Source organism: Tachypleus tridentatus, chromosome 10, assembly GCF_004210375.1.
Source record: "Tachypleus tridentatus isolate NWPU-2018 chromosome 10, ASM421037v1, whole genome shotgun sequence".
Classification (NCBI taxonomy): domain Eukaryota; kingdom Metazoa; phylum Arthropoda; class Merostomata; order Xiphosura; family Limulidae; genus Tachypleus; species Tachypleus tridentatus.
Window position 1 is genome coordinate 81,224,913 of NC_134834.1, and position 19,917 is coordinate 81,244,829.

Below are 19,917 nucleotides of genomic sequence, written 5' to 3' on the forward strand. Positions count from 1 at the left end.
TAATGTATACACACATATAATGTATTATAACTGAAATGTGACTGTATTTCTCAAAGACTAGACCATTAAAGCACAGCCAAAACAGATCACTCTGTAAAGGTCAGTTTTATATTTTTGGATACAGTGAGATGAGTGCATGTGAATCACGTCATTGTAATTTCTGTGATTTTTGCCAGCACTGGCTGAAAGATCAACAGAATAATAATAAATACACATATAACATTATGACATTTAAGCTCTTTGGAATAAACATTTATGTTTTTGACATATAATCTATCGTCATTCTAAAACAAAAATAGGAATATTTTTGTTTATTTCTTATTCTTTTTTATGGTAGTTATGAGATTGGTCAAATCTACTGAACACATACAGAGATTCTAATCTGACAATTTTGTTTTGTTTGTTTTTTTTAGTTTCACACAAAGCTACTCGAGGGCTACCTATGCTAGCCATCCCTAATTTAGCAGTGTAAGACTAGAGGGAAGGCAGCTAGTCATCACCACCCACTGCCAAACTCTTGAGCTACTCTTTTATTAAAGAATTTTGGGATTGACCATCACATTATAATGCCATCAAGACTGAAAGGGCAAGCATGTTTGGAATGATAGGGATTCGAAACTGTGACCCTCAGATTACGAGTTGAGTGCCTTAATCACCTGGCCTTGCTGGGCCAATGATCTAATAGGGAAAATAAAAGATAAAATAACTTTTTCTTAAAAAACATTTGATAATTATCTGAGATAATAAAGATTTCACATCTGAAATTTTAAAATTTTCTGATACATAAAAGTACTTATAATTTTACAATGAAAAGTACTTTGCTGATTGGAGAGTCAACATAATGGAAGAAAATATTTGAGAAAAGTTTTAATTAATTCAAAACCTGATATTTTTTGTATGAAAGCCTTGTAATGTTTACAAACAACCTGCAAAATTCTGTAAATATATGCATATATTATCAAAAATCATAGTATTATTACTCTCAGATACTTACGTGGTTACAAGCTGGGTGGATTTCACTCAACACGTAAGTGAAGGGTTAACATGTTGCTTATAAACAAATTATTGTAAGAACCTAGTTGTGTACCAACTAATAAACTTTATTATCCCACAAGTTATTTTCATTCAAATGAAAAATAAAGAAACATCTTGAATATTTTATACTTAAAACTACTTGTAATTTGTCTCTTAAATCTGTGTATCAATCAAGATCGGTGGATTCAAATAACCTCAAAACCACCATAAACAGTTTAGAAATAATTATATATTTCCTTACCTTCTTTCTAGAAATGACTGAATATTATAACAGAAAACTTCAATGGTTTTATCCTAAGTAGCCTAAAGCTTGTAACAGTATAGATCTATTTATACTTAAATTTTATTCTTTTTATTGCCCTTTGAACTGTGTCTAACTGTTATTCATGCCATATAAATTGTAAATCACGTGGAGCATGTGCAGTTAACATTGTGGTGTTGAATTACATAACCTGTACTATTTCCAAACGTACCTCTAAAACCATATTATTTGTTTACCTTATCTAATCTAAAAAGTTTTCAATTTTTACATTATAGTTAATTTATAATAATGAATAAGGAATAAACATAAAAAACAAGAAATAAACTATTTATCTGGGTCTTCTTTTTTTTTCTACTGATTGTCAATGAAACTTAACCCTACTTTTTGTTTTTTATAGAAATAGTACTACTGCACTGAATAATTTTAATTAAATTAAATAATGCCCCACAAAAAACAAATTTATAATTCACAAAAAGGAAACAATGTTCCATAACTATCACAATTTTTCTGGCTTTCTATCTATGTGACAAAATATTTTAAAAATTAGGCTAATTAATGCATTTATCACAGGAATAAAGTGTGAACTGGAAGGAAAATAGACAATTCTCTGCACAGAAAACAATATAATATAACACAACATTTAACAGGGAGAAATCCTGGCTTTATATTTATTATAATATCACAGTCTTAAATGTCAGAGAAACCTATTAGCAATTTCTGAGAGAGAGTATGTGCCAGATAACTTGCACTAAATTTCATACTTCTTGCAAATGTGGTAAAAACATTAAAGAGGGAAGACTTAGATGACAAACATTGCAGTTCTTGTACTAGGGAAGATGGACAGTTTTTTTATTTAATATTTCCTTACAAAAGTAAGAACTGAAACTTAAATAATACTAAACTTTGATTTGTTACACGTTCTGATGTCAAGTTTTAAATGCAACTCTGTGAAAGGTTAGAAAATGTGCACTTTGGCCTACCAATTTGAAATGATTAAACATGTGACATTTTCACATGGCTTTATTTTTTATGCAATTTATTGCTTTAATGAAACTTGTTAGATGATAAGACACACTGCATCTTAAGACATTAACAAGGTGTCAAAACTTTGTAGATAAAGTGTTATAAGGTAAATACTTCCATAAGTAGAAATGTAGTCTATTTGTCACTGCCACAGTCAAGCAGATTCCAAATAATTAAGCTTTTAATGTGAAAGCTTTCCCTCACATATTACGTGTATTTCAACAGTTACTAAAGATAATACTATACCTGGAAATTACTGAAGATTGTTTAGTTTTATTTTAATACAAAAGAAACAATACACACTGAACACAATAAAACTGATTACACTGCACCACATGAAGCCATTCAGTATTCATTTTACAATATGTGATTAACAGCAAATGTAAAACTGGCAAAATGTTTAAACTATTTTTGACTATTTTGTTAATGTAACAACAATCATTAGTTATTGTCTACTATACTCTAACTGGCAATATAGTTTTATCACTTTTTCATTTAAATGAACCCTTTCACATTCATTTGCTCATGGACTATTTGGTGAAGGAATGGGGAAGAGTTTTATTGATTGTAATTTATTTCTTTAGCAGAACACACAGACTGAACTGTGGGAGAGAACTAAACCATATAGTTCTTCTCTTTGGACTTTGAATTAATTCTGATGGGCAAGATACATGTATTGTTTGTTTCAAAGTATATTTATGTACAAAACTATTTAGTTGTCAAATGATACATTATTTCTGCTTGGCAGCAGGTATCTGTTTGAATGTCCTACATGAAAAGGACAACAGATCACATACCTGATTAAATCATTGTAAAAAAAAAAAATTAATTGAATGCAAACACAGTGAATGGAACTTGTTGAAAAAGGTATTGAAATGTCAAGGAAGTACAATCATAAACAGTGTCCACATTCCAAAAGACACATCAGTATGACGTTGTGCAATTTAAGAAAGTGGGAATAGAGTGGGAACATTAAAGTTAGCTAGCTGCACCAATATAAGTGATGTAATGCTATTGGTGGAGGATGGTCACATGCTATATACATTTTAAAGTGGTCCAAATTTGTAGGGTACATAGACTAGCATGCTGAGCATTAACATTTTTTAGCAATGTTTTGAGAGCAGAAGGAAGATTAAGATAGCTTTGTTTGAAAGGAGGTAAGACCGTATCAGAATGAAATATTTATTTCAATATCTTTACTTTCATTTATCTGTACACTAAGTTCTTGACAGATTTTACCTACTGGTAAATTTATCCAACTAGTAACAACATAAAAAAAAAAATTTGCAAAACCTACACTGCTAATGCTTAGGTCCAGTAGCAAAAATGTATGAACCTCTAAGCCTTCTACAGATTTTTCAATTATGTAGTAGTATACAAGTTTCATTATATTTTATAACATCTGAAAAGAAATATTGTGATCTCTTCATAAACAATACAAAATCACTTCACTGAATTATTAAATAAAGGACAAGCTTTTTCTTTGCTCAGTGTTTATCTCTGTGTGGTGTTTTCCTATGTATATGTTGACAATGGTTTTATCACTTCAAGTAATCTAGTTATAATACATGGCTAAGTGTAGGCTTAAAGCATGGAATCTTATGATATTAACAAATACTGTAAATTAATCATTCAAATAACTTATTACATACAAAAAAGTAGACATAAAGTATGGAATTTCTAACAAAACACACTAGGTATTAATTATTCACTAAAATTGCATCTTCACTTGAAGGACATAAATGGCCATGAACTTGGTTATGTAGTTCCATTAATATGATCTTGTATGTAGTTGTCACTATCCTATAACTTACAATAACTTGGTATTACTATGTAAATATAATTAATTAAATACACACAAGGTTGGTCCACTGGACAGCACCCTCATATCACAGGAGTATGACTGTAATTCTGAATTTACTACATTTATCCACATAAAAGGTAGTAATCATTTATGCAAATGAACAAGTCTCTTGTACACAAAAAAACTAGATGTGTTATAAAAGTATTTATACTCAAGATATAAATGTCAGTGAACTACTGATGCATCTGACTGAGACTCTAACAAGTCAACACAAGGCGATGTTTGTGTCAAGAGTAAAACCAGTTTAGTCAATCACACAACTTGCATATTAATGTGTGTATCTCTAGAACTTCCAAAACATATATATACAAGGTTTTCAGCCCAACTGTATCTAGAATTCACCCACCTTTACAACACACTGTTGTAAGGTAGCAATGTAAAGTAAAATGTAAGAACTTAAAACTTGTGCATTATTAAAATATAGATTACTGAGCTATATATTTGTTATATTTAATGGAATACCATAAAAAAAAAAAGTAGTTTAATTATGTTTTGTTCATAACTCCCCAAAACTTCGTGGCATACACAGAAAATGATGATCATGAAGAGGAGGTTGAGTTTTGCATCAAAGTTTTTCAAACAAATCCCATGTGTATGGTACAGGTTGTTAGAATGAAACAGAAAACATTACGAGAACAAAACGATCATGCTTTGAACTTGTATCCAAACTTCCTATCACTTAAAACATTGTGGTCAACAGCTTTAAAGCCCATAAAATATATTTTGTTAAAATAAATTAATGACACTGAATTTATTTATTCCATAAAGACATTTCCATTTAAATTTTCCTCAGAAAGACTACAGTAATAAATATTACACATTTCCTGAAGTAAAGAAAATCTTTGTACTTCTCTTGACCTGGACATACTAAATGCTCTCTTCAGAACCAGATAGACATTTTATATTTCATATGTCAATACAACCTTTTATTTGTTCTTATCTGAAGACCTTTCTATTTTCTAGACATGTTACATTTTTTAAATCTTAAAAGTCCCGACACTTTTTAGGCTTGTCCAATCCCATACCATATTCCAGAAATAATACTTTTGTCAGGAAAATCTGATTATCCTAATGAATCAGGCTACTTAGTAACAACAAAATTTTCAATACAAATTACAAGTCTTTGATACTCTTCTTTATGAATAAATTGATTACTCCACTATTTGATTTTGTATCTTCTTTTAAAGATCTCAAAAATTAAAGTGTGCTCAACACAAGTAAAGAAAGCCTGGTGGTCAAAATATTTATTACAACTAATTTTCTTTATTTCTTCAGTCACTTCACGTGTTCCATAACACTGAAACCACCTGCATATGAAAATACTGTAGCACAAATTTCTCATGTAATAAAAATAAATGCTACAAAACTATCAGTATAAAGCTTAAAGGCGAGTTAAAATGTTAGTGTATTTTCTTTTTTTATTCTCTTGAGCTCGCACATATATAACTGTTACTAATTTCAAAAACCATTTACCTCACTGTACTGGCTACGACGATTACCACGTGGAGGACCATTGGGTCTTCGAAAATATCGTGCATAAAATCGAGATTTTTGCCTTCTACGATATGGCTGAATATTTTCCTTACCACCCTCATCATCCTGCTCTTCATTCTCACTAGAGTTATGCTACAGAATGTAAAACAGATGCAAGCTTCTTTCAACTACTGACATTTCAATTCCAAAATAAGTATCACACTCACTAAAACCTAATAACAGACTAATGTATTTATTTACCTTTATCCACAGATGCTATAATAATTATTTTATTACTGTAAGGGCTTACCTTTCCAAATATTTCTGATTTTATGAAGATTAGAAACTTTTGTTTTTTTAACATTTTATTAATAAGAACCAATTTGTGTCTTGAAAGATATAAGAAACACTGAAGAACATTTATTGGCCATATATCTAATCTGTTAGGCTTAGTGGGGTGAGTAAAGGAAAAAAACAAAATATTCATGCTTGAATGACAGAAAATATAGATAGTATCCTAGAGACAGTATGAAATTTAGAAGCTCTATGATGCATTCTCTCTCTCTCTCTTTCATATATTTGACAAATCTGATATTCTTAAATTATACTGTATGATAGCAAACCTGGTTAATCATTTGATAGTTTTATGTATTGTACTTGGAGAACTTAAAATTATAAAACAATCCCATGAAGCACAGTTTATATACGTTGCAGATTACACATAAACCTTTTCCTGATAAATCAGTTTTTTAATGTATTTTCCCATGTTTAGCTTCACCATTTGCAATTTATTCTAAACTCCACTGCAGAATTCTAAGGCTCCCTCATGATTCACAGAGGCCTCAATGTTCCAGTCAAGAATTGCCTACCAAACATAGGAAAATTTTAATTTTGCTTTCTTGTAGATAAGTTATCAAAAGGAAAAATATAAACAAATCAGACCCAAAGACAAAGCCACACACAGAATATCTACCTTTGGTGGTGGTCTCCTTCCATAGCCACGACCTCTAGGAAATCTCCCATAGAAACGCCTTCGATCAGGAGCATACTTACTTCCTTCTACAGGTGTTCCATCAGGTCCAGTTACATTAGCAGCTTCATTCCCCTAGAGAAACTAAAACTTTCTAAATTTCTTGATAAATAATGTTTCAAACAACCCTATTCTGTTTCTAACATTAACTCTTACATTTCTAACCATTTGATCTGAGTCATTAAATTGGAACTTTTGTCATAACAGGTCCTGTTCAGGTTGTAAACTTGAAAAATCATTACTTGCCATAACAACCAAAAAATACTGTCAATAGCACAACTCTTTCTAGGAATCTAATCCCAGCTTTAATATGATTATGCTACAATTTGTATAATATTACACAAAGTTCAATATACATTTCCTAAATGTGAAACTAAAACTACCAGCAAAAATATAATTTATTATATAAATAATTAACATATAAAATACATATATAAAAACAGAATATTTATGGTTAGCAAATATTACACTATATAACAATTTTTTTATTTTTTCTTGTTCCTGGGCAGAAAGTGTTATTTCCCAATTGCTTATGCCTAAAGTAAATGGAAAAGACCTATTTTTCTCTTCAAACTTTGCTTTTGTGACCTGGGTAATGAAATTTTCAAATTTCCCCATTTTCTAGAACATTCCAGGTGGATTCAGTGCTGAGTAGCTGATAGAAAATTTTCTCAAACTTACAAGAATTTTTCAGAATGTTGTAAAACTTACAAAAATTTTCAAGAACCTTTTATAATTTTCTAGAACTTTCCACAATAATATATATACAGGGGCTCACCACTTCAGTTTAGTTCTAGCTGCCTAAGTTAACACATAGACCTATATGATTTTATCAGAGAGGGCATCAAGAAGCTTCAAGTATTCTCCAGATGCATTCTTCTGTGTATGTGGCCAATTTATCAAGAGAAGAGCAGAAAAGTACTCTGTGACAGCATCTGCTAAAATGTGTGAAGCCTATGAGGCATATTTTGGCATGCCTGTCAGGAGATCAAGACAAACCCTGGGCACCTCACTTTACCTACGAGCACTGTAAAAAAACTCTAGAAGGTAAGACGGACAATTTTTGCTCACTTGAATAGTAAGATTTTACGTTATACAAATTTTAGACCTTTTAAAATTTAAACATCTTTTATTTTTTTTTTATTTTCAATAGTATAGAAAAATATCACATATAAAATATTTTGCATGAATTTCTCACACATTAGTTTTGGATGAAATAAATTTATTCTTCATAATAACAATTTTATTTTTTGCTCTTTTGCAGGATGGTGCAGAAAGGAAAAAAGAGAGCCATGAAGTTCGCTATTTCAAAAATTTGGCATGAACCCACTGGCCACTCAAGCAATTGCTACTTCTACAGAGTGGACCCTTCCAAACATCAGGCTGACAAGAATGCATCTGCTATCATGTATCCAGACCTTCCATCACCCATCGCCCTAGTGCCACATTGCCCTGAGCTCCCTGTACCCATTCTGCCACAGAGAAAGCAGCCATCCTCAGAAGAGAGCAGCAAATCAGAAGAGGAGGTAGAACTTGAAATCCAGATTACAATTTCAGAGGTGCAGCTGATGAGAGATACCCATACTACCTCAACCAAAGACCTCAATGACTTGATCAGAGATCTACGTCTAACAAAGTCGAATGCCGAGCTTTTGACATCTAGGTTCAAAGAGTAGGATTTGTTAGATGTAAGTGTGCAAGTCTCCTTGATAAATTCAAAGAGAACATGAGAGCATACTCAGAGGAGCAAGGTAAGTGCTTCTACCAAGATATACTGGACTTTGAATGCCACTACCAAGAAGTATATAACGAAAACATGATGGAAGACTATATTGGGGGATGATACGTGAAAGTGATTTATGTCACAGTCGCAAATCTCAAAAAACTACTCACTTTTAAACATTTTTGTTCATTTTTCTGTAACTCTAGTACAAATACATGTAAATCTTGATTCATATATTGTTTTATTCAGACCTTATGTAAATGAAAATGTGCAAATTTGCCCATTTTTACACAGAAAATAGGTTAATTTCTAAATTTCATTATCCAGGTCACAAAAGCAAAGTTTGAAGGGAATAATGGCCATTTTCTGTACTTTTACAACATAAGCATTCAAGAAATAACACGTACTATCCAGGAATAAAATTTGTGTTACATAGTGTTATTTATAGACACAAAATGTGAGGGCTACATCAATGAGATCAAACCCATAAAAGGAAGTTAAATTATAAGACAACATAGCCCATATTAATAGACAGTTAAGTCATTAAGTTACCATGTTAAGACACTTTTACAGGTCAGAGAAACATCTTAGACTTTTACATTATTGACTCCCAAAAACTATCACACACTAGCAAAAGACATGTTTTCTGTGTCACAAAAGCAGATTACTGTTACTAAGAGTTTTAATGCTAACTATCTGTGTTACTCGTGCCTGGTTTAATACTTTATTAAAAGCATTCATTATAGGTTAAGTGAAAAGAGTTAAAAACTTAGAATTTTTGAAAGGGTACATAATTAATTTTCAATAACTGTGTTTACAACACCTGAAATCTTGCTCAGTTTCAAAATTCTGGGGATCAAATAAATCAACTTATAAATGTTTTTGAATCAAATTCATAACAAATATGTCAATGTATTAACAATAATATATATATCATTCTAAAATTTCTCAAATATTACTAAAATGAATTTTTTTAATATGCAAACTTGACAGTATTATGAAATTAACAAGACGTATTTAAAAATTAGTAGATATAAATCAAATAAACATAGATCTTAAGAAGGTTTATAATTTTATCACAAATCCTTAACAACAAAGTTGAAATTTTATATAATACATCTAATGAAAAACTGAAGCCAAAAAGTTGTTTCTTATTATCACAAAAGAATAACATATGTTGGTACACAACAAAAACGTAGAAACACACACATATGCTGGTATAAAACACAATCAATACATGTGTTTGCAATAACACTAATTTTAAAATAAGAACTTGCACTTACCTTTTCTCCTGCAACAACATCAAACTCCACTGTTTCTCCATCACCCACACTTCGTACTAACTTTTTGGGATTATTTTTCACAACTGCAGTCTACAAAAACCAGAGGAAAATATTAACACATCAGAATCTTCCTTCCCAATAACTACTTATGTTTAATTAATTTACAAACAGACACTCCCACATAAACCATGACAAGCATACTGTGTGTTAATATTCAAAATATTGTAAGTTATAATCTGTCATTTTAAAACACTGCTGTAAGTGACATTATTGTGCTAAAATGTTCAACCACAAGCTGAAGTCATTAGAACTGTGAGACTGAGTGAACTGACAATAAATATGCAAAAAAAACTGACACTTAAATAATCACCAAGAATGTGAATTACAATACAAAGTACTTTTTAGGGTCAATGTAAACATAATACAATTATCAGTACAATTTACAAATAAAATTCCTAATTCATATCTGTTTTAAGTTTTTGGCATTCAAAATCTGACCTTTATACTCAAAAACCACTGATGATATGACAGAACTGCAGTAAAAACCACACTATTCCTTTTTTTATCACCATAAACTAACCTTACCAAGTAACTTGGTTCTTTTGTAATATTTCAATCTAAATTAATTTACAGATATAAAAATTTATAATTACTGTACTTTTTCTCAGAATTTAATAATGTTTAAATATCTAGACAGGACACTTCTTTGTAATGTGTGTGTTTATACACATATGTACAAACAATACATTATCAAAACAACTAAGGATAGCTAGCACACAGTAATGGATGCAGTCCCACTGAATTTGCAGTTGGATGCCACAGTTCACAGTTTTAGAGCTTTCAAAGACTAGCAGATAACACAAATATTTGGGAAGATACAAGGAACCATGAAGAAGAGGATCATAAACCAATAACAAAATAAAAGGGTTATTGGATACAAAACTGGCAATATGAGTACCTAAAACATTTACTTACTATATTCAAGTTTATTCTGGATAATGTGCAAACCAAAGTAAAAATTAACAGATGTAATAAACTGCCCATGCCACCAAAAGTTAATCACTCCTCATTCCAACATCATATGAAATGAAACTGTGTATCTGGTATTAATCATCCACAACTTGAGTGAAAGTTCAAAAGCACAGATTAGTATATACACAATACACTTCCAAGCTTCATTGTTACATATGTAAGGTGTCAAATTTAATGGTGATATGAATGTCCAAGTTGGAGTGAAAAAATACCATGTAGAATAAGGAATCCTTTTGCTTATTCTCAATTTTAAATGGTCAGGTCTAGATTATGAAAATGCATTGTCAGCAGCTGAAATAGAAAGTATATTATGGTTAACATATTGTATATCATTATTCTGTACTGTCACCTGTAATTTGATGCCAACCTGAAGAATGGTTTAGACACAGATGTGTAATCTCAGCTGAAGAAGTGTGGAGTAATGTGTATGTAGTGATGTGAACCAATGCTATCTGATTTGGAATTGGCTCATTGATGACAGTTATGAAAGCCATGAATACATTGTTAGAATGTGACACTCTGACCAATGCTACACTGCTTGTTGTGGTGGAATTCTATAAGAGTAATCATACCTCCTTCAGCAACAAGCCATATCACACACTCAACTCCAGCATTGGTTTGATGCATTTAATGTCCACATTCAGCTCCAGGCAGCCTAATGCTGTGACCCACATTTATTTTATCTGTTCTTGAAATCTCAATACACTTCAAGCTGCTTTGCAAGTAAAATGGTTACCTATTTCAGTGTTTGTGTCAAGTGACAATAAGTACTGTTTGTTTAGAATTAAGCACAAAGCTACATAGTAAAGAGTTATCTGTGCTCTGCCAACTACAGATATCAAAATCCAGTTTCTGGCATTGTGAGTCTGCAGACATACCACTATGCCATTGGGGGGCTAGTATGCGTGTTTTGTTTATAGCAAAGCCACATCAGGTTATCTGATGAGTCCACCACAGGGAATCAAACCCTTGATTTTAGCATTGTAAATCCGTAGACTTACCGCAGTACTAATGGAGGCTAGTGAGAGTATAAGCTATGGCTAATGTCAACAGTGGGCCCACTGTGTAATAATAAAAAAAAAAAGATCCTAATAGCAAGATTTGCTTTCCATTGCCTTTGATAACAGAATGTGCATGTAATTTATCAGCTCTGTCCTCTTCAAATATATCTTCATTACAATACATTTTACTTATAAAGAGGTAAACTGTGTCATTAAGAAATTAGAAAACCAAATAATGTTGGTGATAACACATCCATCTAAGCCAGTACTTACTACTACACAAACTTGGTGACTCTTACATATAACTATCCTGGTTATTGATGTTTATTGTACAGATAAAAATGAGCATGAAAGCAAATTAATCAACTCCTTGTACACTACTTGTATGTGGAATCACATTACCTAGATTTCATACATCTGAGCAAAAGCAAAGTCCCTATATAATGATGTCACTCCAGGCTAACCTAAACACAATATTTATATGATGTATATAAAAACTATAGTAATTGTCAACAAATTTAAAAATAATGTTTTTAATTAATTACATGTACAAAAATACATATTTTTAAATCATATCATTAGAATAGACAGCACTGCAGTTACATGCTAAAATACAACTGCAAGAATAGCCAGGCATACACACACAAACACACACACATATATATAAAATAAAGTATTAGGTCAAAACATATCCTTTTGTCATGGTATGTTACAAGACAGTAAACATTTGTCTTGGTTAAATTTCTATCAAAACTATCAATTGAAAAATTTAGCATATTATTCATAACAAACAAGCATGTAACATGATATAACAAAGGAGGAGGAATGGTTGGATTCATTAATTTAGCATATTATTCATAATAAACAAATATGTAGCATGATATAACAAAGGAGGAGGAATGGTTGGATCCATTAATTTAGCATATTATTCATAACAAACAAACATGTAACATGATATAACAAAGGAGGAGGAATGGTTGGATTCATTAATTTAGCATATTATTCATAATAAACAAATATGTAACATGATATAACAAAGGAGGAGGAATGGTTGGATTCATTAAAATCCATGGTAGCATTATTATTGTACTTGTAATACATCATCATGCTAATGTTGCACAAATCAAGTGATCTTATCACTGACTGCATGCTACATTTCAAGAAAGAAAGAAAAAAACATAAAAAACTCTTTATAAACTATAATTTGACTCACCTGATGGACAAAGATGTCTTCATTTGTATCCAACCTACAAAATAATAATAACCATTTCTCATTCTTACATAAATATTATATATTATTTAATTTCATCTCAATTCATAAATATAATGTATCAAGTCTTTACTAATTGACAGAATTTGCCTGGAAACATCCTTAATAGACAGTTTTAAAACTTTCATAAGTGATACTTTCTGATAAAACCAATATGCTTTGTATCTTTCTTGTACAGAATGATGATAAAGAAAATCTTCCAGTTCAGCATACCATATCTTACAAGCATTATAGCACAGATGTGTGAAATTCTGCAAGAGTAGTAAGGGTATCATAAATATAAAGATGCCACAGTTGGCACAAGTTCCCACCAAATCTAATGTCTGATCAATCACAGCAAGTATTCAAAGTGTACTCCTCCAGACTTTAGAATCCACTGCATCCATGTGACAACTGACATTACACCAACAACATGCAACTCATCTGGTACACTAGCGACATCCTTCAGGTCTGGATTGTGTGAGGCTTCCAAAAGTATACATGTGACTACAGGTAACCTCACAACCAGAAACTGGTTGGTAATAGGTCCATTAGATGAGGTAGCCATTCATAGGAAGGTGACTTGAAATGCCTCTGTCTTAAAAATTGCTCCATTAAGACATGTTTCATCTTGTGTTTACTAAGTGGAAGGGCAACATCCAAGATGAGGTCACAATGCTTACTACATTTCTTTTCTCCAGCATGGGAATCATGTCAAATTGGAGCATTGCATGGTACCATACAGAACTAATTATGCAGGTTTGCCATCCATGTGCTGTTGGCTCCTCAAAAAAGTACACTGTCACCTTAGCATCATAGGAAACATTACACATGGATTAAATTCTGACAAGATAATACAGCTGCACATGTTAAAACTTTTACAGAAAGTAAATTATGCTTCATCAGTCTATAAGATAATGACAGACAACTGGTCAATAACTTTTTGTCTTGCCAAGAACTGCATGCAAAGTCAACACATAAGGTTAAAAACTATCTCCTTCATTGCTTGAACATCATGCAGCATGCAAAGAAACATTCACAAAGTTGAAACTGACAAATCCAGACACAAGGTGGCAAAATATCTATTTTTGCTGGCTGACCTCTGTCATAGACATCACTGATATGCTAGAAGTGGTTTCTCACAAGTGTAGCTTATCTCCTCAAATTTTGTCATGAACTTGTGCACAGCAACAATGCCCTCTGTGGATATAATGCAATTTACAATACTCCCTAACAGCTTCCTTAGCTCTGCAAACTTTGGTATAATAAAATTTTCCAGTTCACTTCTCTAGACACTTTTAGGGCTGAATGAGAGAAGTTCAAACCTCCAATCTTACTACAATGAGCATATTGTGGATATGTGTGTGTATGTGACTGAAATAATAAATACAATGTTCCACCATCTATTGAATGGTGCAACATGGCACCATGCATAAAAATCCATAAAAATGTTCACAGTTAGAATATTCAAGATCCAAACAATTACAAAAATAATTACAGTACGTGCAACAACCATTTATTTATCACATAATACAATTTTAATTAGTGTTCTCTTCACAACAAGAGCATAATTTTCACTAAAACTGTACATGAGGATTTGATTAAATCTTTATAGATGTAATTTGTAACTATAATACTAAAACATTATGTTTAAAAAATAAACTATTTTCAGTAAAGGGTATTGCTTTTCACCCTTTCATTGCAGCCGGGACATACACATCCCAATGAACAGGGAAACATACACCCCAGCCACAGTGAGTGGATTTATATATAAAAACGTTAGTTTACGACAGCACAAATCTGAATAACTTTCCCATGCAGTATACGTCTCAGAAAAATCTTTTTTTAGAAAATGTTCACTTTTTCTAAATTTTTTTTAATAAGGCATGAATACTATGATTAGTAATTACTTGCACAAACAGCTGACTGCGAGGCAACATTTCTGTTAGCAGTAGTAATTTACATTAGTTATCACCATAACTAATATCTTACTGAAAACCCTTTTATTTTAAAGATAATATATAAGTGAAACAAAACAACCACATATAGTTTAAAAATACATTATGGAAGACACTAATCACATTTCTTCATTTTAAATATAACAGAAAAAAGTTCATTTTGCTATCTGAAGATAAAGGATACTGATGTTTGAAAACATCTTTTGTTATATTTTGCTAGCATTAAACATTTTTATAAGTATAATTTGCTTTTGATTTTTGTGAAAAACTGAATATCATATACAAAAAACATGGTAAAGTTTATGCTTCAGCTCTAATTTGGAAAATGGACCATAACTTTTGGATGTCATGAAATATTTAAATCTTACTATAAATATGATCAAATATGTACATGATACGTGTTATAGTTATTTGGTTAAGTTACAATAATCTTTGTTTTCCATTTTTGCATGAGAAGGGAGATAAAAAAAATAGAGCACATTTCTACCTTTTTTTTTTTGTATTCCTCATACCAGAGTTCGCTAGTTCAATTATTTTAATTATTTTTATGATAACTGTAAACTATCCAATTTTGTACATCCGCTTTGTTTGTGAAATTTTCCCCTTTAAAGCATATATAAAAAAGCCACTAAAACAAAGCACATTTTCATTTGTCTTACAGACCTTTGGCTTTGAATTTAATGAGACACATACTCAGTTATTATCTTACACAATGTAAGATATACAATTAACATCTAATGAAGTCATAATAACAAAATAAAAAAGGATGAGAAGCATTATCTAACACTGTCCTTTATATAATTTTTGCTTTCTTATTAGGTACCCTCATTATTAGGTATTAGTAAGCATTAAAATCCAAAGTAGGTTTTTCATTTTACACAGGTGAGGATGCTTGCCTTGTAGCCCTCTCATGTATTTAGTGCATTTTTAAGTAGAAGAATTTTTTTCAGAATATATGATGGCATTTGCCATGGTGTTTTCTTTATTATTATATTTACAGTGGAATTTTGTTTTTACCATGGTCTTGATGCTATAATTTTGAGGTATGCATCATGACAGTCTGCTTCTATGCATAGAAGAGGCTAAGTATAATGGTGTGTGGTGTTTTAAGCTTTTTAATATAATGACAATTGTTAAAATAATGGGCTTTATACAAATTAAAAAAAAAAAACAATTTTCCAAGAGAGTGGCAATGTGTGATTAGCATTCCAACAATTAAATGTTTGTATTAAAAAAATAAAAAAAACAAATTGACACTGCTTTAATCCTACCCATTTAGAACTCTTTAAATTCATGGCTATGAAAGGGAATGTTTGAACTTCCAAATACAATTCTACACATTCGACAGTTTTATGTTATTTGAATTAGTCGCACTACAATAGACAAGCCCAATTATTCCCCTAAGAAATATGCAAAAGAAACCATAGTAGCATACCTGATAGCAACATGCTATAATTATCACATTTCTATATGCATTGTACCCTTAACACTTTTGTACAACTTTACCTTTCTGTGCTTATACCATTTCAGGATGACACACTTAACTGAGAAACTATCCTTACCATCACCCAATATAAGTTAAAACAACTACAGTCTTATAAACACTTAATATATTATACACTTTTTAATAACTTTTTTAATAATAACTTTTAAGGTTTAACACATTATATCTTTCCAATATTTAAATCCCTCATGAAACTAAATATAAAAATTGAAATTTATCATTTTCACACTTGTCTAGTTTATAATTTAAACATGTCTTTTTTTTATATAATTTTTTGAGATACCACCAGGTAGCACAATCACATGATTTCAACATTATCACAAGTATCAGTATTGATGTAGACCAAAAATCATAAATTGACAAAAATTTATAGGATAGCATATACACCAAACAAACTTTTTTATAGCTACTACCTCACAATATTTCATTCTCTTCACTGACCTGTTGATAAAACCATAGCCATTCTTCACATTGAACCATTTCACAGTTCCAGACACCCGAGTGGCTGAAAACAAATGACTCAGTTTTTAATACAAGCAGCAGATTTTAAAAAAAAATTAATTCTTACTTAATATACAAAAGCTTCACATATTAAGATTTAATATGATACCACTTCACTTTTAAAAAAATTAAATGCATTCAATGCATTATGACATTCAACAAAGTTTCAGATCATTGTAGTCTGCATCTTAGGAAACAAGAAGTTCTGTGGGAATCATAACTTTAAGTTCTATGTACTGACACCTTATAGTCTTTACACAAAATATATAATTCTCAGAAAAATACCATACAGAAAATGTTAATAATAAATATAACACAAATAGCTCTCAAGCTTCTGACTTTCCAAGAAAATAATAATTGATCAACTATAGTATGTATATGTGTGTGTGTGTGTGTGTGTGTGTGTGTGTATAGATAGATGTATGGATGGATAGATTCACCTCGTCTTTCATTCACCCATTAACAGACAGAAACAAGATAAAGATTCCATGGTTGTGTTACATAAGATATTTTCTCTGGCCAAGTCACAGAATTGCTTTTTAAAACTAAAAATTGAATGAGAAACAAACAACCTACTTCCTTTTAAACTGAACCAATACAAAACCTATCCTGTCTGTGTACCAAAATCTAACAAACCTTCTCAGTTACATAAATTATTTTTCTTGCCATCATAAAATAGTTAAAACACCTACTGCACCCTCTCAAGTTTCTAAGAATCCACAGAATATGCAGTTTTTCAAAGTTAAATCAAGAAATTCAAAACGTAATATCCATTTTGAAAGAAATACAATAATCCCATTAATTAAAAATGCTAATTTAAAATCTAAAACTTTTTTTTAAATAAACAAATGAGAAACAATAACAACAAGAAGCCACCCTGGTTGAACTACAGTACCTAGCATGAAACCACAGGGTTTGATTTGTTTTGAATTTCACACAAGACTACACATGGGTTATTTGCACTAGCAATCACTGATTTAGCAGTGTAAAACTAGAGGGAAGGCAGCTAGTCATTACCATCCATTGCCAACTCTTGGGCTACTCTTTCACCAATGGGATTGACTCTCACACTGTAATGTCCCCATGGCTGTGAGGAGGTGACTAAAGGGAAACTCTTGCAGTAAAATTATTTTATTGACATTTGTAAGTATCTCAGTACTAACAAAAATAATGACTTTTAACAAAACTACTTGAGAAGACAAAACAGATCTTCTAAATTAGTTCATACTAATCATGTGAAAAAGGTCACATATATGAAAGAGGAAAATATTTAAATGACACAATAACAGAATGCAAAAAGAGAAATACAAATAAGGAAATATGTCTCCATGCAAGAAACTCTGATCACACTGCACAACAAAGTTTTTGCTTCTTGAACACTGTTGGGTGTTCCTTATAGATTTTTGGCTGCTGATCACAAAAATTACATCCAAATTTGCCCCTCATGTACCATTTCATCGAAATCTTCAGTTTTGTTACAATGGAAAAATGATATCAGGGCAACTGGAATCCGTCAATGCTTGCTGACTACTGTTGGGCACTGCAATGTGATGCACCAGACATTGAATACAAACGAAAATCAGGAGCAAAACACTTTTAATTACGTTGAACTTAACAGGATATTAGAAACATAGACGCAATTAAATACATTATTGCCGGTAAACAGTTAACTGTCTATTTCTCGGAGTTCTTACATGATGAAGCAAAACCAAAACTATATTTGTGCATACCAACCAGGTAACTGTCACAATCAGGAAAAACTTTTCAAAAAAATTCTTGTGCAGTGTCACCTTTCTAAACTGGAAATCAGCCAAAATGATGTATCAAAGCAAAAGTCACATGAAGGAGTTGTTGAAAAAAGCATCATTAAAAGTATACCAAAGGTCATTTTAAGTTGAACTATTTCTTATCTACACATGTGTTTAAAAAAATTTAAGAATCAGTTATCAACTAGGTAGTTTGGACAAATTTTTTTTACAGAAGACTGTGTTGGACTGAATGGGAAAAAAAGAAATTATCTAAACTATTTTCTTAGTCTTTGTATTAACGTTTTTTTTCCATTAATTTATTGTTTAACAATATTAAATATAACAGGTCTCATAATTACTGTTAGCAATAGCCAACTACCATTTAGCATTGTACTTTCATTAGAAGAATCTGAAAGGCACCAGAAAACATTTCTAGTATACATTCTGGTAGAAAGATTCATGGATTTTTAACAATATGCTCACAATACATTTACTTCACTCATTTATACACCAATTTCTACCCATATCAAGCATCTTTTAAGTTTTGTGAAATAATTAAAATAGAAACATTATTACACCTAATTAAGATAAGTTTTTATATTCAAAAATATTTCAAAATAAAATATAACATACAAGACTTATATACACATAAGAATATAGACATTAACCCTTTTACAATCTGCTCAGTAAAACATACAAGCTCATCTACACATTTGCACAGATTAAGTACTTGCAACGTAACTATTGATACAGCATGTGTATCGTCACAACATTTGGTAGACTTTAGTAAAGTCTATAAGTATTTCGTACATAAAGAAATCAGATTTTTAATGAAATATTTTTACTTAAGATTTGTTTGTGAAAGTACAGTCTGTTTTGTCACTAATCTGAGTGTGAAGTGACTTCATGTTATGATTAGAAACTATACTTTGCACCAAAAATCTCAAATATTATTTGTGTAATCTCTTAAACTTCCTAAATATATTTCCCACATTTGTTTTTAGTTAATTTATATTTTGTTATTTTCTATATTCTAATATGTAGGGTCTGTCACTTGATCAACCTTATAACTATAAAAAAAAAATATGGAAATAAATATAAATTGTTTTTTGTTATTCTTGTACTGGAATAACTACATATTATAACAGGATAATACAAATGGTTGGTCTAAGTAGCTGAAGCCTCATAACATTGTGTATATATTTATTATTTTTTATTATATTGATCTTCC

At 30.9% G+C, this 19,917-nt stretch overlaps 1 protein-coding gene across 2 annotated transcripts in view; it reads right to left on the bottom strand.

The window, feature by feature from the left end:
• LOC143229702 (Y-box factor homolog) overlaps positions 1-19,917 on the bottom strand; it is a 40,340-nt gene that overhangs the window by 6,490 nt on the left and 13,933 nt on the right. For both annotated transcript variants that reach the window (XM_076462415.1, XM_076462416.1), the window contains exons 2-6: positions 16,879-16,942; positions 12,940-12,973; positions 9,694-9,783; positions 6,631-6,762; positions 5,658-5,810 (exon numbers count right to left, since the gene is read on the bottom strand). In XM_076462415.1, the coding sequence (XP_076318530.1) occupies positions 5,658-5,810; positions 6,631-6,762; positions 9,694-9,783; positions 12,940-12,973; positions 16,879-16,942 (473 nt within the window). The remainder of the gene's footprint in view (positions 1-5,657; positions 5,811-6,630; positions 6,763-9,693; positions 9,784-12,939; positions 12,974-16,878; positions 16,943-19,917) is intronic.